The following is a 26,316-nucleotide window of genomic DNA, read 5'->3' as shown; positions in this document are numbered from 1 at the left end:
GCTAATATGTTGCTCTTAAGTATCATGACCAAGGATGGAGTCTAGCTGGGGTCCAAAGAACCTGCTTCCAGTTTGGTTGTGGAGAGAGGTGTTGTCCAGACATGAATAGGACTAATGAAGCAGTGGAAAGGAAGAGTCCTTGTCAGCAGAAGAGAAACCACCACAAGAAAGATTATCTTCAAGGTAGAGTTTCTCAGAGACAGTAAAACATCATGGGTTCTGTCCTGACTTGATATCTCAAGATGGAAAATGGTTTTGTAGAGACCAAGGCTTCAGAAGTCTACAAACAGATCCATTGTGTAGTGGATCTAATTTCTATAGGAGAAAACAGTTAAGCCTCCTGTTTCCCCCATTTAGAGGATTTGTATGAACAAACAGCTCATCCATCAGTTAGCTATGTTGTACTCATCTAGGTCATCACTGAGGAGGTCAAAGGTTAAGATGAGGTATTTCCCTCATAGAATTTCTAGTTGAGGTGGGATGACTGTCGGAAAAAGAGTACAATCATCATTTTTTGGTATGCACTTCATGAAGGAGGGATGTCATCTTGTGCATGAGGCCCTAACTCAGTGCATCTTCTCCTTTCAACCAGTCATCTGTGAAGCTGTTACCAGCCTACTTTAAACCCTTCTATGGGGACTTCCCTGGTGGTCCAGTGGTTAAGAATCTGCCCTGCAATGCAGGGGATGCAGGTTCGATCCCTTTTTGGTTAAGATACACTAAGCTGCAGAGCAACTAAGCCCACATGCCACAACCACTGAGCCCAAGATAGCCAAATAAACAAACAGATTTTCAGTGGTTTCTGACCAACTTAGAGTCAAGAACATTTTTCACACGGCCTTCAAGGTTCTCAGTGTCTTATGCTCTCTCAGTCTCTCCAGACAGTGTTTTATTTTCTCACTTAATTCATTTTCTATGAGAACATTTATTGACTATTTCTGGCTTCTCATATGCATTTATACCACACGGTCTCTGAGTGAGCTCATTAATGTTGTGGTGGTTTGTAGGGATGGAAAGTGGTACCTGAAGTTTCATATGTGCTTGAGTTTTGATGATGACAGGGCCGGTAACTGTAGCTGTCTTTAATGACAGACATCCTTTTATGATGCAGTGGGTGATGCACTCACAAACACTCATGGGTTGAGAGATCACACCATCTCTAGGTCACTGAATGAGCTGATAGGATCAGGGTGTTAGATCCGGATCAAAGCTTATGGAGATGCTTGATGACATTTTCCCTTTTTTTAATCCACCCTCAGTGGTCCTTGGTGGCTCAGAGGTTAAAGCGTCTGCCTGCAATGCGGGAGACCTGGGTTCGATGCCTGGGTTGCAAAGATCCCCTGGAGAAGGAAATGGCAATCCACTCCAGTACTCTTGCCTGGAGAATCCCATGGACGGAGGAGCCTGGTGGGCTGTAGTCCACGGGGTCACAAAGAGTCGGACACAACTCAGTGACTTCACTTTCACTTTCAGTGGTCCTTACCCACCACCAGTCCTCTGAGTTCAGAGAGTAAAGATGCTCTGAGATCTGCCCAACTGTGTAGCTGAGGAGTCTGTGTTGTAGAGGAGATCTCACTGTAGAGTGAAGAAATTCTTTTTATTTTCTCATTAGATGGCCCATCTTGATGGCTTTCTTTGATCATGGCTGATCACGACTGTCCAACCATGTCTTTCAAATTACTCCTGGAGGTACATTGATTCCATATACCTATGTCTCAGTGAAAGTATTCTGTATCTTTCTAAGAAACATCTTTGTGGACACGGATGGCTTATGGCATGAGGCTGGCCCTGTTCCATGATTTGCAGTCCTTGTATGAGCCTTGTAAATATTTAAACAGATAAACATTTAATACAGACACATCCTTGCTACTCACGGGATCCTCTCTGTGGACAGAGCTTACATCTTCGAGAAACATTTTCAAAATAAGACTGTTGTTTATCTGTCAGGGATGAGAGTAGGCATTTATTTGAGGGGGCAGACAGAGCACTCAGCCTGTATCTTGGCAAATGCCCATTGTCCCCAGCGGAAAAGTGGCTGGTGATACTGACACTGAACCACAAATCTTGACCTAACTGGATAATTTCTTAGGGAATTCAATTCTCAGCTGTCATTACTAGGTCTTCCTCTCTCTTTCCTTGTATTCATACTCTTTATTCTTGCTTCCTCTGTGCAGTCTACAGTTTTAGGTAGTTTTTAAAGTTGTGATTAGATTTCTTATGCATAGAAGTTTTTGCCCCTGGAGAGAAAGAGAAGAAAAGTTCTTGGAGCAAAATCCAAATGACTGTTGTCTATCTGGGTCAGTGAGCTGCATGGCTATGAAACCTCAGAGATGTGTCTGCAAGCATCATTTACCTTATTGTCTATCCTGTGTCATATCTTAGAGGGTTCAAGATGACCATATTTAGGGACATATCATAGACAAAAGACTTTTGATTTTTCTATCTATGGATTCAGTTCAGTTCAGTCTCTCAGTCGTGTCCGACTCTTTGCGACCCCATGAATTGCAGCACACCAGGCCTCCCTGTCTATCACCAACTCCCGGAGTTCACTCAAACTCATGTCCATTGAGTTGGTGATGTCATCCAGCCATCTCATTCTCTGTCTACAGAGGATGAGATCTATGGATTTGTGTACCTCAAAAAGCACAACAAAAACAACAGAATGACATTTAGTTTTACCTTAATGAATTAGCTTTATGGAAAAGAATAAGATTATGTCATATTGGAGCCAAGCTATGAAATCAGCATGAATCTGTGCCTTTCGAGTTATCTATGTGATCTTTTGGAAATTAGAAGCTACCACATGCTATTACAGGCAAAAGGCATTTGGAAACAGCCTCGGTACAACTAAATCAAGGCTTGGAGAACTTTATTTATGAAGCCTTAACACTGATCATGAATTATAATGTATTATACATAGAAAACATTTCTTTAAATATAACTTTGTGTTCTTTATTCATATTCTTCTTTTTTTTTTTTATGGAAGTTGTAACATGATGTAGCTTTGTTTTGTATTTTTGCATTCCACATGTCATGCAGAATCTTAGTTCCTTGACCAAGGATAAAACCCACACTCCCTGCAGTGGAAGCATGGATTTCTTAACCACTGGACCACCAGGGAAATCCCTTTATTCATATTCTTGATCTTGCAAGATCTCTCAGCCTAGGCTTAGATACAAAGCAAAGTGTTAACACAAAATTTTAAGCAATAATAATAAGCACCAGTTCACCAGGTGACTTATGGCTGTCAGGACACCAGTTTTCCCAGATTCTCTGAAATGTGCCTGAAGATTGGCTCCTCTCAATAGGGAGCCAATGTCTCCCTATTGGTTACAGGGGCTCTATGTCTTGATCTTTTAGATCTATCTGTCTGTCCTTTGTCATTGCACCAGTGCTGATCTGCGTCCTTTGCAGGGAGCCCATTCACAGAGTCCCTTGAGCATGGACATTCTCTCTTTCTCCAGAGTGTCTGGCAGTTATTACTGCTTTGGGGGCTTGCTAACATGGAAGTGGGCATGAACAGTCACTTTCAGTTTCTCTGATTCTTCTGCATGAATGTGGCTTCTTCTGGCTCCAGGGACCAGCCTTTATGAAAGGCACCAGGTCCCACACTGGGCTCCACAGATGGTGGAGATAAGAACCTGCCTGCCAGTGCAGGAGACGTAGGTTCAGGCCCTGGGTTGAGAAGCTCCCCTGGAGGAGGAAATGGCAACCTACTCCAGTATTCTTCCCGGGATAATGCCATGGACAGAGGAGCCTGGCAAGCTACAGTCTATGGGTATGCAAAGAATCAGCCACAACTGAGTGACTGAGCTCACGTGCAAGCACTATGTCCCACAGGCAACTGTGCAAATAAATAGTCTGGGTCTAAACAGGCAAATAGTCTGGGTCTGTTAGGGTGGGTTATGCTGTACCAAGTCTTAATCCTAATAGCTGCTTGTGAATCATCCTCTCTTCCATCCACTGGCCAAGTGCCTGGAGAAGAACTTTCACATTTTAGGTGCACAAGGTATTTTTGTCCATGGAAAACATTTTTCTACCTAAAGAGGGATTTGAGGGACTTGGACAGACACTTCTCTTAATGTCTCTAGCCATGTACCAAAATGAGATACCTGGTGCTGCACTGCACAGGAAAGGTTATGATGGAATGGAGGAGGGTGCAAGTAGCTGCCCATGTTAACTTCTTCTTAATAGCAGGTTAAACATTTTCTAAGGATGTACTTGTTCTTGGGATATACATAAAACAACAATGGTAAAAGATAGGACTTTGGAAAAAGTCAATGACTAAAGAAAATTTAAGTCTAGACTTTGTCAATGACTAATTAACATTTTAAAATTTTAGATTTAAAATTCAAATCCAATAGGCATTGGATTATAGGTCACCAATGTTCTGTATAGAAAATACCTAACACTGTTTGATTATCAGCCTTGAGGGTCTTATCTTAGTCCTATTACCCTGAACCCAAAGCACTTCTTTTCTTTGTCTGACCTGTTGAGCACTTTCCAGCATCTTCTAGAAAAATACTTCAGATGACAGCAGTGATATTGTTGTGCAACACACTGGTGCCAGGATTATTTCCCTTTGAAATTGGTCATTTTTCAGATCCATTGTGAAATCAGAGTCAGTCCACTTGAATTGAATCCTAAGCTTCTATACACATGGTATTTTTGATTTGTGTTAGCACCTGGGTTAGATATTTTCTCGTCTTCCTAGCTTTGTACTTGATGTAGGGGAGAGATGGAATTTAACTCCAGATTTCAATTTCCTGGTAATTTTCCTGTGTTGCCATGTGCGTGCATGCTAAGTCACTTTAGTCGTGTCCAACTCTTTGCGACCTTATAGATTGGGGCCTGCCAGGCTGCTCTGTGTGGAATTTCCCAGGCAAGAATACTAGAGTGGGTTGCCATGCCCACCTCCAGGGCATCTTCCCTATCAAACTCAAGTGTCTTATGTCTCCTGCATTGGCAGATAGGTTCTTTGCCATTAGCACCACCTGGGAAGCCCATGTGACTATACCTACCATTAGAAACAGAATGATCGGATAAAGAATAATCTTCTTAGAGTAATCATGCTGTAAAAGGAAGTCAATGTTCACATTTGATGTGCTATGGAAAAAATTCAGTTAATAAGCAGATGAGGAATCTGTAGTCAGTGCAAAGAGCTGTTACAGTGATGGATAACACAAGATTCATAGCAGAAGTACCTGGGTTTGAGTTAGTACCTGTCTTTCCTGAGCTCAGTTTCCCCATCTGTACAATGGGGATAACAGGAATAGCTTCCTCTTAGGGCAGTGATGAGAAGTCATTGATTGAACGCACACAGCATCCAGTACCTGGCGCAAGAAGTGTTGTAACTGATCACTGTTATGATTGTTATTGTCAGCCTGCTGTTACTGTGTTCTTTCTGTGGTCATGAATCATCTCAGCAGATCATCATGAAAGGCCTGTCCTTGAAATCTACCTCCATGTCTTTAAGCGCACACGACACCAATCAGCAAATATACTCTAGCTTAACCTGATAAAAGAGCAGGATTTTCGTGTTCTGGAACATGGGTTTTTCTTCCTTCTACTTTCACAGAGTGGTTTATGTGAATCTTAATCCTTATCCCCTCGATCACAGAGTGATAACTAAATGGATTAGAAAAGACTGTTTCCTTAAGGTCTTAACTTTGATGAAAGAGACTAAAAGTTAAAAAGGACTTCTTTATCACTCTCTACTGTGGGAAATAAGAATATTTCATACAGGTCTCCATCAGTTTACATGACCCAAATCTCACATTAAATGATGCAATGCAGTCAGGGCTCAAGCCTGGGAATCGCTCTTTGAGATGATCATTTAAAAAATACCAAATAATGAAGCATAGTGTGAGCAGTTTTTCTTTAGTTAGCAGTTGAGAGCTCGAAGACCCAATTGTGATACAACTTAATACAACAAAATAGGAGTATTTTCACTCCTACCTCATTACAGAATCAGTGTTAAGCTTCTATAATGGCTTTGTAGCATGCCCCCAGCATACAGTAGTGAGCAGGGTCAAAGTGGTCCTTGGCCTCAAGGAAGTTATGTCTTAGGAGCAGAGAAAGGTGGCAGACACTAACTGTTGAGCAGTAGCTCATGAAATGCAGTATGTACAATGACTGTGGAAGAACGGAATACTGTAAAACTACATGCCGGATGTACTTCACCCCTTTAGGGCTCGAAAGGCTTCTTTGAGGAATTTGGGTTTATGCCAAGATGTGAAGGATAAGTAGGAGTACAGGAGGCAAAGATGAGGGGGAGGAGAATTCTACCTGGAGGAAGCAGCTGATAGAAACAATGGATGGGAGGACCTCCTCAGTGGTCCAGTGGTTAAGACTTCATGCTTCCAATGCAAGGAATTTGGATTTGATCCCTGGCTGGGGAACGTGCTGTGTGATGTGGCCAAAAATTAAAAACAAAAACAAAAACCCAACTGGGTAATAGGTGTCCACATGGGTTGAGGAGAAAGAATTTCATTGTGATTGGAGAACAGAGGGTGTGTGTGTGGGAGGGGGAAGAATAAGGGGAGATGGATGGGACAGGGGAAAGAGATACAAGAGGCTTGTAGTATGGAATCCCTGTATTTCAGAGGAAGAGTGATGGATCTGGGGAGAGGTAGGCCTGTATCCAATCTGTATTTGAGTTGTGGCTTTGGGCACAATTGATCTTTCTGACCCTAAGTATTCCTTTGTAAGTTGCAGAGAGTAATATTTCTGCCACAGGGCTGTCATGAGTATAGAGAGAAATATATGAAAGGGTATACCTAAAGGGTCAAATATAATCCTGGCATAGAGTCAGTGCTCTAGAAATGCCAGTATGTGCATATAAAGGCAAGTACACACACAAATCACTGAGTTATTAGAAGGGCATGAATATTGAACTTGTTATTTCTTCCTGAGAGAACTGGGTTTGTTGGAGTGCATGCACATGTGTGTGTGGATTTCTCTGTACATGAATGGTCATTGACTCAGTCCGGAGGAGACAGTGTTGGTCTTTGGTATGGAGGACAGATATTTTCTCTCTGCCTGGAGGGAGAGAACATCAGGTAATTATGTTTCTGACAAATGGATCTGTATTAGTTTCCTTTTGCTGCTGTAACAAATTACCACCACCTTAATGGCTTAAAACAAAACAAATTTATTGTCTTATGGATCTGGAGGCCAACAGCCTGAAATTAGTTTCCCTTGGCCGAAATGAAGGTGTCAGCAGGGCTATGTTCCTTCCAGAGGGTCTAGGGGAGAATTCATTTTCTCACCTTTGCCAGATGCTTGAGACTATGCTTGCATATCTGAACTTAGGGTCACTTCCTCCATCTTCAATGCCAGCAGTGCTGTATCTTGCAATGTTTTCTCTGATCCTGCCTCCCTTTTACAAGATTCTTCCTGTCTTTACATTACTTCCACCCAGATAATCTAACCTTTAACTTAATTACATGTGCAGAGCCTCTTTGCCATGCAAAGTAACATTTTTATAGTTTCACAGATTAGGATATAGACATCCTGGGAAGACATTATTCTACTTGATACAGGGTCTTTCCTTTCCTGGCCTTCCCAGGTGGCACTAGTGGTAAAGAATCCACCTGCCAGTACAGGAAATGCCAGGAAATTCCTGAACCAATGCAGGAAATGGTTCAGTCCGTGGGTCCAGAAGATCACCTGCAGTAGCAAATGGTAACCCACTCCAGTATTCTTGCCTGGGGAATCTCATGGACAGAGGAGCCTGGTGGTCACAAAAGAGTTGTACAAGACTAAGCAAGGGACAGGCATTTCTTTTCCAAGAGGAATGAGGAGCCAGCATTCTTGCTGAAAAGAATCTGGGCTCTGATTTTCATGGAGATCAAGGCACTTGCTGATTGGCTGTTAAGGGCTACTATGGAGGAAAAGGAAAGAACATGGGTTCCTCCTCTCCTTCCAGCCTGCTGTCCCTTCCTCCTGCATTCCAGCCCCCAAGGCCTTCTTCCAGGCTTCCTGGTGGCACAGGCCTGGGCCCTGGGCCTGAAATGTCCTGCTCTCTTTACCCAGTTAACTCCTCAGCCTTTGGATCTGTTTAACTATTCCTCCTTCTGAGGTTTAACTTCCTCTGTTCTTGAGGATCAAGCTGGGGACCTGACCCTGGAATTGGTGGGAGCTACTCTTTTATTTCTTTTTTAAGAATTTATTTCTCACAGTTCTAGAGACTTGAAAGTCCAAGTTCAAGGTATTAGCAGATTCAGTGTCCGATAAGGGCCCGCTTCCTGATTTGCAGGTGGTTATCTTATTGTTTCTACATGTGACCAAGGGCAAAGTGAGGACACGAGCTCTACTGTGCCATCTTTATTTTTTTGCCCCACCATATGGCATGTAGGATCTTAGTTCCCTGACCAGGGATCAAACCTTCACCCCCTGCATTGGAAGCACGGAGTATCAATCCCTGGACCTTCAGGGAAGTTCCGGGGGGGCCACTCGGACCGGGGGGGTCCATTTTTATGTTCATTCATTTTATATGTTTTTATTGAGTGCTATTACAGGTAAAAGGTCTCTGGAAGCAGATGCCGAAGCAGAATTGGGAGGCAGTATGTTTTCTGGAGGGCATTTGTGGAAGGTTTGGGCAGAGGGAGGAGATGAATGGTGATATAGGCCTGGGCACTTCCAGTCACCCCATGGAGTGGGGTCTGCAGGGAACATGGCTTGTCTAGAGCAGTGGTTCTCATAGTGCCAGTCACATCAGTATCACCTGGGACTTGTAAGAAATGCAGAATTTTAGATCCCACCCCAGACGTATTCTGTTATTCTGGAAGTAGCAATGATGAAAAGATGAAAGGTTAGAGCACAGTAGTGTGTTTAGTTACATTTGCAGAATTGTGCATCCATCACTACAATTTTTATTTTTATTTTTTTGCAGTATGTCTGGATGTTATATTATTTTTTTTTACTTTACATATTGAATTGTGCACTTTAAGTTGTATATCATATGTGTATGGTATGTGAATTGTATCTAAACAAAATTGTTACTAGAAAATAAACAATACTATGTGGTGATGTGTCCTCCCCCCCAACAACAACAAAAAAAGAACACAGTAGTGTGGCAGAAGGGATCCCCAGGTGTTGGGTGAACCCAGAGAAGCTTGTTGTTTTTGTTGTTCAGTTGCTAAGTCGTGTCTGACTCTTTGTGACCCCACGGACTGCAGCATGCCAGGCTTCCCTGTTCTTCACCATCTCCTGGAGCTTGCTCAAATTCATGTCCATTCTGTCAGTGATGCCATCAAACCGTCTCATCCTCTGTGGTCCCCTTCTCTGCCTGCCTTCAATCCTTCCCAGCATCAAAGTCTTTTCCAATAAGTTGGCTCTTCGCATTGGGTGGCCAAAGTATTGGAGCTTCATAGAAGCTAGTCCTAACTTAATGCAAAGTTGGACCACCTCCAAGAGGATGGGTTGCCTGAGATGAGCCCTAATGAAATATGGGTTAATGAGATGGAGAGACGATGGAAGGGCTTCCCAGGTGGCACTAGTGGTAAAAAACCTGCCTGCCAGTGCAAGAGATGAAAGAGATGCTGATTCAATCCCTGGGTTGGGAAGATCCCCTGGAGGAGGGCATGGCAACCCATTCCAGTATTCTTGCCTGGGAAATCCCCTGGACAGAGGAGCCTGGTAGGATATAGTCCATAGGGTCTCACAAAATTGGATATGACTAAAGCAAATTAGCATGAATGCAGAGAAGATGAAAAGGATCTCCATGCACAGGGGCAGGGCCAGAGTGGAGGCCAGAGACCACACTGCATGTAGCACCCTATGGCTGCAGGGTGAGGTGCCTGGTGGGTTTTCAGGATGAAGATGGAGAGGTAGGTAGATATTAAGACCTTTAAATACTGTGTGTGTGTGCCTGAATGTATGAGTATAGTTGCTCAGTTGTGTCTGACTCTTTGTGACCCCATGGACTGTAGCCCACCAGGCTCCTCTGTCCATGAGATTTTCCAGGTAAGAATACTGGAATGGGTTGTCATTCCCTTCTCCAGGGGATCTTCCCGACCCAGGGATCAAACATGGATTTCCTGCATTGACAAGTGGAGTCTTTACTGCTGAGCCATCATGGAAGCCCCCTATAAGTACTACCTGCCAACCATTCTTCTGGCTTTATACCCTCAAAAAACAGAATAATGCTAAACTCTTGGTGATCACAGCTGGAGGAAGTTTATAGGGGAAGAGGATGAGCATCACCCTCCAGGCTTTGTCCTCAAATCTGACTCTTGCCATCACAGTCTTGGCTCAGATTCAAGCAGAGGAATGTTTTGTTCAAGAGGCTGCCTCAAGTGTTCCTCCTGAGATGCAATAAAGAGGAAGTCTTGTCTCGCTGGCTTCCTGAGATGATGCTGACCCTGTATTTCTCCAGGACTGATGGCTAGGGGATGGTGTTGTATGTGGGCCTTTCATGGAACTGCCTATGCATCAAGCGTTGATATGGCACCAGCTCTTTATCAGCCCCCTCTCCCCAGGGCTGCTTTCTCAGCAGTAGCTCTTGAAGCATCTCCTTGTGTTTCTGGTCTGCCATACCCCTATTACTCTAATTCTTTGCTTTTGCTATTCCTTGCTGTTCTTCTGCCATTAGTTAGGTATTCAGCAGCTAAATTACAACACTTAGAGAGTGAAGCTTTTCCAATATTTTGCCCCTCTGCTGTGATAACTTCTGTAACTTGTGGTAACATGTAAAATTGATTTTGAGATTTTGATGTTAAATAAATTAAACTTCCAAATGGCCCAACCTTGCATTTTCTGCTTGACATTTAAGTTAAAAAAAAAAAAAAAAGTTGCTTACCTTTTTTTTTTCTAAAAGATTTTCACTTTTTTTTCTCTATAGGTTCTTCGTTGTTGCCTTGAAGGACTTCCACTAAATATTTTTACATGTAATTTTTTTCACTCATGAGATTTCAAAGTGGATTTGTTAGACTTTTAGGCTCAGGGGTTATAAGACTTAGATTCCATGTATAAGTGAAACTGTTAGGTTTATTCTCTGAAGCCTCTGGCAAGTGCTTGTAAACGAAGTGGCCTAATCCTGGGTTAGGTATTGGGAGTTTCATTTCCAAGGCTGGAAAGATTTCTGGATTGACTGTGAACTGCATTTCAATGACATTTGTTTGCTGGTGCACCAAGTTGATGAGAGAGAGCAGTGGAGTATGCCACCGATATAAAAAGCTGTCAACAATAGTACTTTCCCATGAAGTGTATTCACCCTTCATCTGGACAGTGCACAGTCATGCTCTGTGATTCGTTCAGGGTGCTGTTGGCTTCAAGGTACCCATGACTTTTCCTTCCTTAGGAAACTCAATCAGTTTGACTTCTGAAACAATGCTATGAAGAGTCTAGTGGACTGAAAATTATATGTGATAAATATGTGTGTATAATTATTGGGTTGGCTAAAAAAGATGTAACTTTTCCATAAGATGTTATGGAAAAACCCAATCCAAAGAACATGCCTGCCAATGCAGGTAGACATAGGAGAGGTGGATTCAATCTGAGTCGGGAAAATCCCCTGAAGGAGGGCATGGCAACCTATTCCAGTATTCTTGCCTGGACAGAGGAACCTGGTGGGCTACAGTCCATAGGGTCACAGAGAGTCAGACACAAATGAAGCAACTTGGCATGCATGCAGTGTGCATATATATATAAAATTGTAAATACTTAAATATATTTTAATTTTTAGATTAAAATATATTTACTTGATAAAATAAATTAAAATGTATTTAACTGATAAATATATCAGCTTCTGTGATAGTTCAGCTGGTAAAAAATCTGCCTGCAATGCAGGAGACCCTGGTTCGATTCCTGGGTTGGGAAGACTCCCCTGGACAAGGGAACGGCTACCTACTCCAGTTTTCTGGCCTGGAGAATTCTGTACCGTCCATGGGGTCACAAAGGATGGGACAAAGGTCACGTGACTGAGCGACTTGCACTTTTACTAAATATATTTTATATAATTGCATAAAATTATGCAGGTATATGGAGAAGGCAATGGCACCCCACTCCAGTACTCTTGCCTGGAAAATCCCATGGATGGAGGAGCCTGGTAGGCTGCAGTCCATGGGGTCCCTAGGGGTCGGACACGACTGAGCGACTTCACTTTGACTTTTCACTTTCATGCATTGGAGAAGGAAATGGCAACCCACTCCAGTGTTCTTGCCTGGAGAATCCCAGGGATGGGGGAGCCTGGTGGGCTGCTGTCTATGGGGTCGCACAGAGTCGGACACGACTGAAGTGACTTAGCATTAGCATGCAGGTATACTTTTTAAAAACTAAATGGCTAATGTTAAAAACCTCTACAAATTGTCCTCAGAACCTACAGAAAATGGAGAACCACTTAAAAAATTGACTAAATCTTGGAAAGAACAGTTAGAATCTATAGCATTCTAAAGATTGCTAGAAAGTCAAGTAATCCCTCGCCCCTCATTTTCCCTCTCCCCTCTCCCCAACTCAGTGTGATAGAAACTGTAATCAAGGCATATGTAGCCAAGAAGATGGCCCTCTTTTCCACAACTATCCCAGAAGGGGCTTGCCTGTAGTATGTCTCACCTCCATCCCCCAACTTCCTGTTGCAGAGGCTTTATCCTGGGCAGGTTCTGCTGAGAAGACTGGTCTTCCTTCTCTCATACAGTCACACTCCTAAAGAAGAAGCTTTAGCCCAGGTATAACAGGACAAGAATACTGGCCCTGAAATTCCTACCTCAGTTTGTGTATGAGGGAGGAGTTACAAGCGAGCCCTCATTCCATGTCAGGATAGAAAGCTGAGAAGCCCAGAGGTTACCATCCTTGGGGTCCTGCTCATAGAGCAGGGTGTCATTCTGGGAGAAGCAGGCCATTATCCATCCCCCTTTCCCATGGAATTTACACTGAGATACTGCCCAGAGGATACCCAGGTCAAACAAACAGAGAGTTCCACAGATCTCCCTAAGGGGACTGACATTTTTGGGGAATAAACAGTGGTGAAATTCATTCTTAGGGGTGTTGTTGAAAACAGTGCAGGTCTTGGTGATACCCAGTTAGTGGTGGTGTGCTTTGGCTGGTGCCTCGATGATAGCAATAAGCAAAATGGTAGGCCGGCTTAGAAGTTTAATAGAGAAAACCAGAGAAAGAGGTGATTAAGATCTCTTCTGAGATTGAAGTAGTCTCAAAGACTGTCAGAATTCTGCCACTGAAAATGGGTTCTAACTCAACTGGGTAAAACTGTGAAGCAATTTTTGCCCCAAGACATTGTTAAAAAGTGTGGTGGAATCAGATAGCAATTAATGGAGACTAACAGCTGGGTGTGATGCCAGTAGGGGAAGATCAGCTCAGATGCCTAGTGAAAATGTGCTTATACCCAAGACTTCACCCTCTGCGGAGTGATTTCAGCAGCTGCACACTGTGGAGGAAACATTTCAATTTACTGTCCACCTAAAACAGTAAACAATAAAAAGCAAGCAAGAAAACAATAAGCCCTGCAAGAGGGAGTGGTGGTGGTACTGTATGCAGAGTTGCTATTATTAAAAAAATGTCTAGTTTTACATGAGCTATGGCTGAAACTTATCACATCTGATGAAAATATTAATCTACATCTAAGAAACTCAGAGAACTCCAGATAGGATGAAATACTAGTGCCAGACATAACATGTTGTGTGTTAGTCACTCAGTCATGCCCGACTCTTTGCGACCCCATGGATTGCAGCCCACCAGGCTCCTCTGTCCATGAGATTTTCCAGGCAAGGATACTGAAATGGGTTACCATTTCCTTCTCCAGGGGATCTTCCCAACCCAGGGACCGAACCCGGGTCTCTTGCACTGCAGGCAGATTCTTTACCACCTGAACTACAAGGGAAACCCTGGTAGTCAAATGTTAAAAAACAAAGTCAAAAAATAAAATCTAGAAAACAGAAAAAAGTCTCATTATTGGAAAGGGAGGTCCAGAAAGATAAACATTAGAAGCAGTGCAAGGCTCGGATGGGTTAGTCAAGGTGCTGAAAGAAAACAGCTGTCAGCTGTCAATCAGTAATCCTGTATTCATTAAAAAAAAAAAAAAAGTGAAGGTGAAGGTGAAATAATGGCATTCCCAGATAAATGAAAATTTAAGGAATTTGTTGCAAGCATGCATGTCCCAGAAGAAATGCTCAAGGAAGTTCTATAGACTGAAAGCTGCTGATACTGGATTCATATTCAATTCCACATGAAAAAGCAAAGAGCACTGCTAAAGGTAATTATTATGTAGGTGATTTAAAAACACAATATATTTTAATATCTTCTTTTATCTTAACTGACTTGAATAGCACTTGCATAAAGTGTTGTTTAGGTCTATATTTGTATTGTTAGGTCTATAATTTATAGAAATACAATGTATTGGAGTAACTGCACAGAAGCAGTGGGTGGGAATTAGTCTCTTTTGGAGTAAGGGATATCAATATATACATAAAAAAATGAAATGAAAAAAAAAAGAAATGGCAAATAAGTTTACTACAGCAAACACTTTGTAAATATATATACTTGCCTCTTTAAAAGACCCAGAATTACATAGATACTTATATTTTGGATCGTAACATATATCAGTGTGATATATATGACAATAATAGGACTAAAAGTAGACCAAGGGATAGACTTGTACAAGAGTAAAGTTTCTATGTCTAACTAAAATTAAGTTGGTGGATTAAGTTACCTTGCATTTTATAAGCCTTAGAACGGCTGCTAGGAAAAAAAGCTGAAAATATATGTAGTTAAAAATTACTAAAGGGAATTGGAGCTCTAATATATTGCTGGTAGTTTTGTTGAAATGATGCATCCACTTTGGAAAACAGTTTGGCAATTCCTCAAAGAGTTTAGCATAGAGTGATCAAATGGTTCAATAGTTTTAATCCCAGGCATAAACCCAAGAGAGAGAAAACATACATCCACACAAATCTTGTACATGAATTTTCATATCAGTATCATTTATAATAGCTCAGAAGTGTAAGCCACCCAAATGCCCATCAACTGATCACTGAGTAGATTAGATGGGGTATATGAATACATCCTTGGTCATTCAGTTGTGTTTGACTCTTTGCGGCCCTTTGGACTATAGCCTACAGGGCTCCTCCTGTCCATGGGATTTTCCAGGCAAGAATACTGGAGTAGGTTGCCATTTTCTTTCTCCGGGGGATCTTTCCAACCTATGTCTCCTGTGTTTCCTGCACTGCAGGTGGATTCTTTACCTGCTGAACCATCGGGGAAGTCCTAGTATATTAATACATTTGAGTACTATTTTGCAACCAAAAGGGAATGAATTACTGATACAAGCTACAACACGAATGAACCTAAGAAATATACTTCATAAAAGAAGCCAGTTACAAAAGACCGTACACTGCATGATTCCATTTATATGAAATTTCCACAACAGGCAAATTTATAGAGATAGAAAATAGATGAATGGGTTCCCAGGGCGAAGGAGAACAGAGAGTGGGGAATAATGGCTGATGGGCATGGATTTTTTAAATTGGAGTATTGCTGGTTTACAATGTGTCAGTTTCTATTGTTCAAGGAAGTGAATCAGCCATGTGTACACATACATCCCCTCCCTCTCAGACAGCCCCCTCACTCCTCTAGGTGATCGCAGAGCACCAAGCTGAGCAGCTATACAGCGGCTTCCCACTAGCTGTTTTACATGCGATACTGTATGTATGTCAGTCCCACTCTCCCAGTTCAGCCCAGCCTCCCCTTCCCCTACGCCTTGTGTCCACATGATCTGTGTTTCTATTCACACCCTATAGATGGTTTCGTCAGTGCCATTTTTTCTAGATTCCATATATATGTGTTAATATACCATATTTGTTTTTTGCTTTCTGACTTGCATGGATTTTTAAAATTTTGTTGTGTTGATGATTTTACAATGTTGTCAACATGCTAAAAACATCGAATTATACCCTTGAAAAATGATAAACCATATGATATGTGAGTAGTATCTGAATAGAGCTACTCAAAAAATCCTCACAAATCATGCTTTGTACTTTTTGATAAAGCACGGAGTGAAAGTTGGCACCATTTATTGCAGAGCCTCTATCCCTTGCTGCCTGCTGTGAGGTGAGTGAGAGGTATGCTGATCTCACTCTTAACCGATGAGGAAACTGAGGCTTAGACAAGTCAAGTGACTTGTCAGAGCCCCTAGTTCTAAGTAGGCCAATTCAAGACTTTCCTGGTGGGCCAGTGGTTAAGACTCTACACTTCCACTGCAGGGGCAGAGGTTTGATTCCTTGTAGGGGAGCTAAGAGTCAGACACGACTGAGCGACTTCACTTTCACTTTTCACTTTCTTGCACTGGAGAAGGAAATGGCAACCCACTCCAGTGTTCTTGCCTGGAGAATCCCGGGGACGGTGGAGCCTGGTGGGCTGCCATCTACGGGATCGCACAGAGTCGGACACGACTGCAGCGACTTAGCAGCAGCAGCAGGGGAACTAAGATCCCACATGCTGCATGGTCAAAAAAAAAAATAAATAAATGAAGCTCACTCAGAATACCTGTCTTCTCACTCCAGAAACTCTGTCTTTTCTAATGTGCCCTACATTTGTCTTATAAAAGTCTGTGGGTGTCATTGCCACATTTCATGTCTTGACTCTAAAACAGCAAACATAGAAAGACACCAAAGCCTTAGTTTCTTTGAAGTTTTTGGAAAATGTTGTTGTTGTTCAGTTACTCAGTCATGTCCAACTCTTTGTGACCCCATGGACTGCAGCATGCCGGGCTTCCCTGTCCTTCAGCGTCTCAGGGAGCTTACTCAAATTCTTGTCCACTGAGTTGGTGATGCCATTCAACCTTGTCCTTGTCTTCCCCTTCTCCTCCTGCCTTCAAGCTTTCCCAGCATCAGGGTCTTTTCTAATGACCCTTTTCTATTTTTGGAAAATATAGAAATTATAAAGAAGGAAATGAGTGAGTAACACCATCCAGGAATAAAGCCGTGAACATTTTTATTTAATTATCTCCAGTTTTTCCACTGAGTATCTATGACTACACATTCACTTTGAACATAATTCAGATCACATTATGTATATAATAATTTAACTGGTTTAAAAAAATTGGTATTATCTCCTGAGTAATTCCCCTTGGCATTGTTCTTCAGAAACATAATTTAATAACCGCCTAATATTTACTCTGCGTATGCCTCATGATTTATTTAATGCTTTCACTGTTGGGCTTTCAAACTGATTCAAAGTGATTCAGGTTTTTCTTTACCCTAAAAAAAGCGCTAGGTATATAGACCTTTGTCTGAATTTGACTATTTACTTAGAGCAAACCCACAGAATGTATAAACTTTAAAAAATTTCCATGTGTTTGGTTAAATTGTTACCTCATAAGGCTACATACTTTTTTTATATCAACAAAACATTTATAGGGAAGCTGTAAAAGCTAGCGTTGAGGTATAAGACTCAGAAAATTTGGGTTCATAACTTAGCTTCGCTGTATACTAAGTGTACCAGAAGGATTATATTTATGTGTGTGTATTTACATAAGAGTGAGCATGCATGTGTGAGAGGGAGCAAGCACAAAAGAGTTTAATTTTAAGGAGTTGAGTCAAGCATCAGTGGAGGGTTGATAAAACCAAAATTTGATGGGGTAGGTTGGCAGGCTAGGACCCAGGGAAGAGTGGCAATTTGAATCCATAAGCATCTTTGTTCTAGTAAGACCTTCAGCTGATTAGATGATATCCACCCACATGAGGGAGAGTACTCTGTGTAACTCAAAGCCCACTTATTTAAATGTTAATCTCATCCCAAACACCCTTCCCAGAAACACATATAGTTCAAAACATATAGTTCAGAAAAACATATAGTTCAAACTTGCTGATTGTTTAATATTCTTCCACACTAGATGGTCATTTTACAGTCTCCTAAGCAGCCCTGGGTAAACCCTGCTAATCTGCCCACTCCAGCTTCTCCCTCCAGGACCTCTCCAAGGTCAAAACAGGAGCGGCCTCGAAGTTAATTAGGGAACTTGATCCCTGCTGCAGATGGTTTTGGTCTGAATCCTTTGTGAGTCGTAAGATTCTTTTCCACACCAGTGGTGCACTATGTTGAATTTATATTCTGTTTAGAGATCACTTCAAAGCACTGAATTGCAAGCTTCAGAAATTTGTATGATTTAAAAAAAACAAACCAATCCAAACAATACTAGAGTAAACCCCTTCGTTTTTACACCTTTGTGGTCAAGTTTGGGACACCTTTAATTTCCACATTCTTAGGAAAAGAGTTGAGTACTGTTGCTTGCCTTGGCAGCTTATATGAGCTTCCCTGGTGAGTTAGATGGTCAAGAATCTATCTGCAATGCAGGAGCTGCTGCTGCTGCTGCTAAGTTGCTTCAGTTGTGTCTGACTCTGTGCGATGCCATAGATGGCAGCCCACCAGGCTCCTCCGTCCATGGGATTTTCCAGGCAAGAATACTGGAGTGGGTTGCCATTGCCTTCTCCGGCAATGCAGGAGACCTGGGTTCAGTCCCTGGGTCAGAAAGATCTGCTGGGGAAGGTAATGGCTAACCACTCCAGTATTCTTGCCCAGAGAATTCCATGGACAGAGGAGTTTGGCAGGCTGCAGTCCATGGATCACAAAGAGTTGGACACAACTGAGTGACTAACAGTTTTCACTTTTGGCAGCATATGTACTAAGAGTTGAATGTTTATAGTTCCAAGGAGTGGGACTACGACACTAGAACAATGGTTCTCACCTCTGCAGTGTTTATCAACATCACCTGCAAAGGGCAGGGGTTCATTAAAGGCATGGATTCTGGACTCAGCCATTGGAAATCTGAATCCGTTAGTCTCTGATGATGTCTAAGAAGGTGGTGTCACTATTATTATTTTTAAATTAATGTAGTCTCCAAATGATGCTGTGGCAGGTGTTCTGTGAGTCACATTTCAAGACATGTTCTTAACTCTGGAGTGTACAGAGCCAAACTCACAGTGGTGAGCATTCCAGAAACATGGAAAACATATAAATGCTTTCTTCTGGGACAGCAAGGCTAGGATTAGGTTTGTTAGGAAATGTGGCTTTTGATTTTACGTAAGGGTTACTTACTTCATCAAGGATTTGCTTCTGTATTTCTGTTTAGCTTTAAAATGATCATAATGATTAAAAAATCAAATAGTACTGAGTCCTAATGGAATGGAAGAGTTCTCCACATCTCCATCCTTACTTCCTTCCAATTCTCTTCCCCACCTCCCTCCTCCCAGTATCTGTCAGCTACACTAGTCATTGTAATGTTGTTGAGGCTGATAACGTTTACATTCTGCTGCTGCTGCTAAGTTGCTTCAGTCGTGTCCGACTCTGTGCGACCCCATAGACGGCAGCCCACCAGGCTCCCCCGTCCCTGGGATTCTCCAGACAAGAACACTGGAGTGGGTTGCCATTTCCTTCTCCAATGCATGAAAGTGAAAGTGAAGTCACTCAGTCGTGTCCGACTCTTAGCGACCCCATGGACTGCAGCCTACCAGGCTCATCCGTCCATGGGATTTTCCAAGCAGTGTAACCTTAATTATGTCTTTAATTTCTAATTTGGGGGCAGACTTTTTGTTAGAGCTAAGTGTGTGTTTTTTTGCTTTTACCCTATAAAGTGGCTGGCAGAGACAAAATGAACATTTTTGAGCAAGAAGGGAGCCAGAGAGTTCTTGGGCACAGAAAGCATGAGGGTCTTTGCCACTTGGGGTACATCCTGTGGGGATGGGGTGGTTGTTTCAAGGAGGGGCACTGAAGGGAACTGCTTGCTGCCACTGCTCAGCAGAAGTGCAGGGACAGGTCTGCAGGCACACAGTCAGACAGCAGGTTTGCAGGCTCACCGGCTGCCATCATCTGACTGAAATGGCTTTTAATGCTTTTCTGCCCTTGATCATGAAACAACATTAATGCCAGCAGTGTGGCTGCTATCTGATGAACACCTCCCACGGCTCTGTTCCCTAAATTACACCACACAAAAGATGGCACTCAGAGGACGGCTGGGAGGTGAGGATCAAATATGGAAAAACACTCTAGTTCATCGTGTAGCTAAAATTTCTCCTAAACGTTAATGCTCTCCAGTCACCCTAGGCCTTCCATTTATGGGCAAAAGCCCTTGCTGTCTTGAGGATCATCAGGATTCAGTGATACCTGTTCAGCTATTTATAATTCACTTTCAACTTTACATCTGAAAACCTTACCTCCTGTTGCTGATTTTGTCAGGAATATAGTGATCATTCTTTTTCTGGTGGCTAACCTGTCCCCTCCATGGCTCTTTCTGGCTCATTTGTAGACTATGTTTCCTCTCTTGTGACCTCATTCTAGGCTTTTTTCCCCCATTTTTCTATTTCTCTTCTTTCCTATACTTCTGAGCACTTGGTATGTACAATGTGTCTGGCAGAGAGATTGGACTTTATGTGCAGGAAGTCAACATAAATTGGAAATACTGTTAAATTAAGAAAAATAATGGGTATTTAAAAGAATAAATTCTTTCTGTATTAATAAAACATTTGCAACCTTGCTTGTGTCAAAAGTTAGTTTTACATATTCCTAATTATTTCAAAAATAATTGTGCCACTTAATTGTGTAAGTGTTTGTATTTTCGTAGCTCTCTCCAGCTCTCAAAGTTGACTTTTCTTGACCTTCTACTAGAGGTGATGTGTTGAAAACAGATTAACATACTGGTTAATATCACCAGCCCCTAACAAAATATTACACTGGTTTATTTTTTAAAATTCATATGTGATGTTATTATTTATTTTTCTCTTTTAATTGAAATATAATTGATATATAACATTATTTTAGTTTCAGGTATGCAATACAATAATTTGTATACCTTGGGAAATGAACTCCAATAAATCTCATTAATATCCATCATCACACATAGTTTCAATTTTTTCTTGTGGTGAGAACTTTAGAGATCTATTCTTTTAGCACATTTCAAATATTCACTGCAGCATTATTAATCATAGTTACCATGCTGTACATGACATCTCCAGGAGTTATTTATTTATTACTAAAGGTCTGTGCATTTTAACCCCCTTCATCCATTTCACCCACCTCCTATTCTCTGTCTCTGATAACCAACAGTCTATTCTGTTTCTGGGGCTTCCCATGTGGGGAAGTAGTAAAGAATCCGCCTGCCAATGCAGGAGATACAGAAGACTCTGGTTCAACCCTTGGGTTGGGATCACCTGAAGGAAAAAATGACAACCCACTTCAGTATTCTTATCTGGAAAATCCCATGGACAGAGGAGCCTGGTGGGTTACAGTCCATGAGGTCACAAAGAGTTGACACTACTGAGTACACAAACACACACATTCTGTTTATATGAGTTTGTTTTTTTTTTTGGGGGGGTGAGCTTATTGTTGTTTTTTGATTCTGCGTATAAATGAAGTCATATAATATTTGCCTTTGTCTGTGTGACTTGTTTCACTTTTTATAGTGCCATTAATTTCTATCCATGATTTTGCCAATGACAATATTTCCTTTTTTATGGCTGAATAATATTGTGTGTATTAGTGTGTGTGCATGTATAGGCAGAGTTCACATTTTCATAATCCATCCATACATCGGTGGTTAAGTCTTGGCTCTTGTAAATAAAGCTGAAGTGCACATAGATATGGTATACCTTTTTGATTAGTAATTTCATTTGCTGTGGATAAGGTTTAAACTTTTCTGGATACATACCCGGAAGTATAATTGCTGGATCATATGTTAGTTCTATTTTTAACTTTTTGAGGAACCGCTGTACTTCATAGTGGCTGCTTAAATTTACACTCCACCAGAAGTTGACAAGGGTTTCCTTTTCTCCACGTCTTCACCAACACTTGTTACTTCCTGTCTTTTTGATAATAGCCACTCAAAGAGGTGTGATGTGATACCTAATTCTGGTTTGATTTTGCATTTCCTGATGATTGGTGACGTCAAGCATCTTTTTATGTGCCTTTTAGCCATCTATATGTCTTCTTTTGAAAAAAGTATATTTAGATCCTCTGCCCATTTTTTAAGTTTTTTTTTTTTTTTGCTGTTGAATCGTGTAAGTACTTTATATTTTTTGGATATTAATCCTTTACCTGCTATAATATTTGCAAATATTTTCTCCCATTTCGTGGGAGAAATTCCTTTTCACCTTGTTGATCATTGATTTGCTGTGAAGAAGGTTTTTTAGCTTGATATAGTTCCATTTATTTATTTTTAATTTCATTGCCTTTGTTTTTGACATCAAATCCAAGAAATCATTGCCAAGTGTAATATCATGGAACTTACCACCTATAAGTTTCTTCTAGGACTTTAATAGCTTCAGGACTTTATCTTAAATCTTTACTCCATTTTGAGCTATTTTTTTGTATGCTATAAGATAGTACAGTTTTATTCTTTTGCATGAAGCTATCTAGTTTTCTCCACATCATTTACTGAAGAGACTGTCTTCTCCTCCTTGTATATTCTTAGCTCCTTTGCCATAAATTGACTTGTATGCTGTGGACTTATTTCTGGGTTTTCTATTCTGTTTCAATGACATATGTGTCTCTTTTTATGCCAGTACCAAACTGTTTAGGTTTGTTCTGATTTTTAAAAGTGAAATTGGCCTTAGGGGGAAAAAAAACAACTTCTTCTTTTAGTCCATTAAATGATATTAACCTTTGTCATTTGGAGGGCTTGGTTATCAGAACAAGGAAGTATGACCACATAGCTTTGGTTTTTCTTTATCGTACTCTGCATCTTGGCGTCATTTTCATGGTCCATTCTCTGGCACAGTAGGCAGTAAACCAGAGCAGTGACTTTAGACCAGAGTGCCCTGGTTCTTTCTAAGGAACTCCAAGTCCTCCTCTTCTCCTTTAGCTCCATTTCTTAAAGATGCGTGTTATAGAAGTCCAGCTTCAAGAGTGGGCTTTCTCAGATGTGTCCTTGCCATTATATGCATGTTTTATTCATACTTGTTAGCTGGAACTGAATGCTGAGGCTAGAGTGCTTGCATAAAGTCATAATTGGGTTATTATAATAGTGTGTAGGTGAGAGGTGGGAAGAATAAGAACCACTCATTAGTGGCATACTTTTAAAAGTTCTATCTATGTCAGGCATCTTTAGCTTAATTAGAGTGACAGCAAGCTTAGGACAAAGTGTAGTGATAGTTTGTTTGAAATCTAACCTGCTTGATGACACAAAGTAGGGATAATAGAGATGAGAAAGACCAGTATAGTTCACACAGCACATTCCTTTCTTTATCATGGCACTTTCTGAGCTTTTTGTTCTCAATTAGTTTTCAAAAATGATGGCTTTTTTCCTCTTAGAGAAATACGTGTTTCTTCTTTTAATGGAGTCTTATTTCCATAAAAAACCTACAAGCTTAAGGAGACATAAAGGACATATGTGGTTTGAAGGGTGGGGAAGTTAGGGTTTTTAATCCCATGTCCCATTTTCTGCCAGTCCACAGTGGGTCTGAGCCTAACCCTAATATATAAGCATAGTCCTTATGGTCTAGTTTCTGTGTGGTGCTATTTTCGAAGACTGATACTCCACTAAGAGTGGTGAAGAACCCTTTAGTCTTACTTCTGTCACACAACCTATCAATGGGAGGAAGGTGCATCCATCCAAGCATCTTAAAAATCTTCTTTCCCTATTGCTGCCACATTCAATGACATTCACTTGGAAATAGCTGCCCCACCCAAATCTCTCTCTTTATCTCACCAACTCAAAAGTGCAAAAGAAACAGTTTTAAAACCAAGTCCTTGCCACCTTTTTTCTTCCTACTCCCATCCCCTTTTAACTCCCTCTTCTATTTTTCTTCTTCTCTTCCAAGGAAACTGCATTGGTTTCTGATCTGATTCATATCCTCATCCCTACCTTTCCAAGATCTGTCTCCTCTCTCACATCTTTTCAACTCCACATTGTCAAAGCCATAAAACTGCAATGGGAAATTCACAATTCTTGTCTGAGAGTACCGGGGGGTTGGCCCATGCTATATTGGGAGCATATATACATTAACAAATTAGTTGTTTATCTAAAATTTAAATTTTACTGGGTATCCACGATTTTACCTTACTAGTCCATCTAGTCAAGGCTATGGTTTTTCCAGGGGTCATGTATGGATGCGAGAGTTGGACTGTGAAGAAAGCTGAGTGCCGAAGAATTAATGCTTTTGAACTGTGGTGTTGGAGAAGACTCTTGAGAGTCCCTTGGACTGCAAGGAGATCCAACCAGTTCATCCTAAAGGAGATCAGTCCTGGGTGTTCATTGGAAGGACTGATGTTGAAGCTGAAACTCCAATACTTTGGCCACCTGATGTGAAGAGCTGACTCATTTGAAAAAACTCTGATGCTGGGAAAGATTGAGGGCAGGAGGAGAAGGGGACGACAGAAGATGAGATGGTTGGATGGCATCACTGACTCAATGGATGTGGGTTTGGATGGACTCCAGGAGTTGGTAATGGACAGGGAGGCCTGGCATGCTGCGGTTCATGGGGTCACAAAGAGTCAGACATGACTGAGTGACTGAACTGAACTGAGGTTATTTCTAGGAGGGAGGTGGGAGGAGGGTTTGGGGTGGGGAACACGTGTATACCTGTGGCGGATTCATGTTGATGTATGGCAAAACCAATACAATATTGTAAAGTAATTAACCTCCAGTTAAAATAAATAAATTTATATTAAAAAAAAGATAATGTTGAAGGACTGGTTTTCAAAACTTCATTGAGGAATAACTGAGACAATAATTGTGTATATTTAAGTATACATTTTGATGATTTCATATACACATACACTGTGGAAAGGTTACCAAGATTAAGATAATTTGTACATTCATCCTGTCACATGGTTTATTTTTTGTGTGAATGTGTGTGGTGAAAAAGCTGAAGATCTACTTCCAGCAACTTTCAAGTATCAATACCATGTATTAACTATAGTAACAATGATGTACTGCACATTCAGAACTTATTCTTCTAATAACTGCAGCTTTGTACTCTTTGACCTGTATCACCCCCACTTTTCCCTTCCCCCAGCCCCTGGGATCCACCTTTTCATCCTCAGATTCTATAAAATCAGATTTGTTTTATTCTTAGGTTCCACATATAAGTGATACCGTACAGTACTATGCTGCATTTTTCTTTCCATTTCTGGCTTATTTCACTTAGCATAATACCCTCCAGATTCATCCATGTTATCACGAATGTCAAGATTGCTTTCTTTTTTATGGTAGAGTAATATTCCAGTCATACACATACACACACACGCACACAGAACACATTATTTGGTTACTCATTGAAGGGCATGTAGGTTACTTCCAGATCTTGGCTGCTGTGAGAAGTACTGCAATGAACATGGAATTGCAAATCACTCCTTGGGATACTGATTTCATTTCCTTTGGATATGTGTCCAGGGATGGGATTACTGGATTGTAGGGGTTTACAGGTTGTATTTAATTGAAAAATTAGAAGCAGCATATAAAGATATTTTTGCATTAGTACCTAATATGTTCTGAACCAGGAGGAAGCCCAGAAACTGGATATATATACAGCCTTGAGGATGCTGAGACACTACCAACAGGCGTTGTTGAGGCCAAATAGTAAATAGGCTTTCCTGTGATACATTGAGATTGGACTCCAGTTATTGTGATTCTTTTTTTTCCATGCTGGAGGGTAATATAAATGTTTTTAAATAAAAAAAAGCAGACTGCCACAACATTAGAAAGCAACTGTACTCCAATAAGCATTAGTAAATAATAAAATGAAATAATGTGGACTAAAAATAAAAAAAAAGAAGTAGAAATATACAGAATAGAGAAAATGAAATTTGGAACACAAAAATATATAGGAAGACAAGAAACAGTTGCTTATGGAGATAGTATCATTTTTAATGCTTTCTGCCTGCCACCTCTGTCATCACCTCTTGTTCTTTTTCTGTACTTCTAGAAATCCTTTTACTTTTCTTTCTGTAACTCATCCTTATTTCAAAAATTCATACTTATTTTCATAGGCATGCATGGCAAAGTATCTTCAAGTCTACCTAAACACCATCGACATCTTCTTTTAAGTAATATGTGTCTATGTGTGTGTTACAATGTCTCTTTCACTTGCATTTTTGGGGCATAAGCATGGAGAAGGAAATGGCAACCCACTCCAGTGTTCTTGCCTGGAGAATCCCAGGGATTGGGGAGCCTGGTGGGCTGCTGTCTATGGGTTTGCACAGAGTCGGACACGACTGAAGTGACTTAGCAGTAGCATTCTTAATATAGGAGAAGGCAACGGCACCCCACTCTAGTGTTCTTGCCTGGAAAATCCCATGGACGGAGGAGCCTGGTAGGCTGCAGTCCATGGGGTCACTAAGAGTTGGACACAACTGAGCAACTTCACTTTGACTTTT

General features: G+C 41.2%; 1 protein-coding gene across 15 annotated transcripts in view; it reads left to right on the top strand.

Moving 5' to 3' along the window:
- The window catches only part of LOC147348197 (uncharacterized), a 544,560-nt gene that overhangs the window by 405,538 nt on the left and 112,706 nt on the right, over positions 1-26,316 (top strand). For 3 of the 15 annotated variants that reach the window (XR_015151172.1, XR_015151191.1, XM_086366617.1), the window contains one exon: positions 10,008-10,715. The exons of the other annotated variants lie outside the window; for them this stretch is intronic. Coding sequence is in view for 1 of the 3 variants with exons in the window: in XM_086366617.1 (XP_086222743.1) it covers positions 10,008-10,052 (45 nt within the window). In the remaining 2 variants the exon portion in view is untranslated. Of the gene's footprint in view, positions 1-10,007; positions 10,716-26,316 lie in introns of those variants that run through there. 15 annotated transcript variants of the gene reach the window in all.

The sequence above is a fragment of the Bos grunniens genome, chromosome 22 (genome assembly GCF_055505025.1).
Source record: "Bos grunniens cultivar Pamir isolate PY7600 chromosome 22, Bosgru_T2T1.0, whole genome shotgun sequence".
In the NCBI taxonomy this organism is placed as follows: Eukaryota; Metazoa; Chordata; class Mammalia; order Artiodactyla; family Bovidae; genus Bos; species Bos grunniens.
Note: the sequence above shows the minus strand (reverse complement) of the source record. Positions and strands in the feature narration are given on the sequence as shown.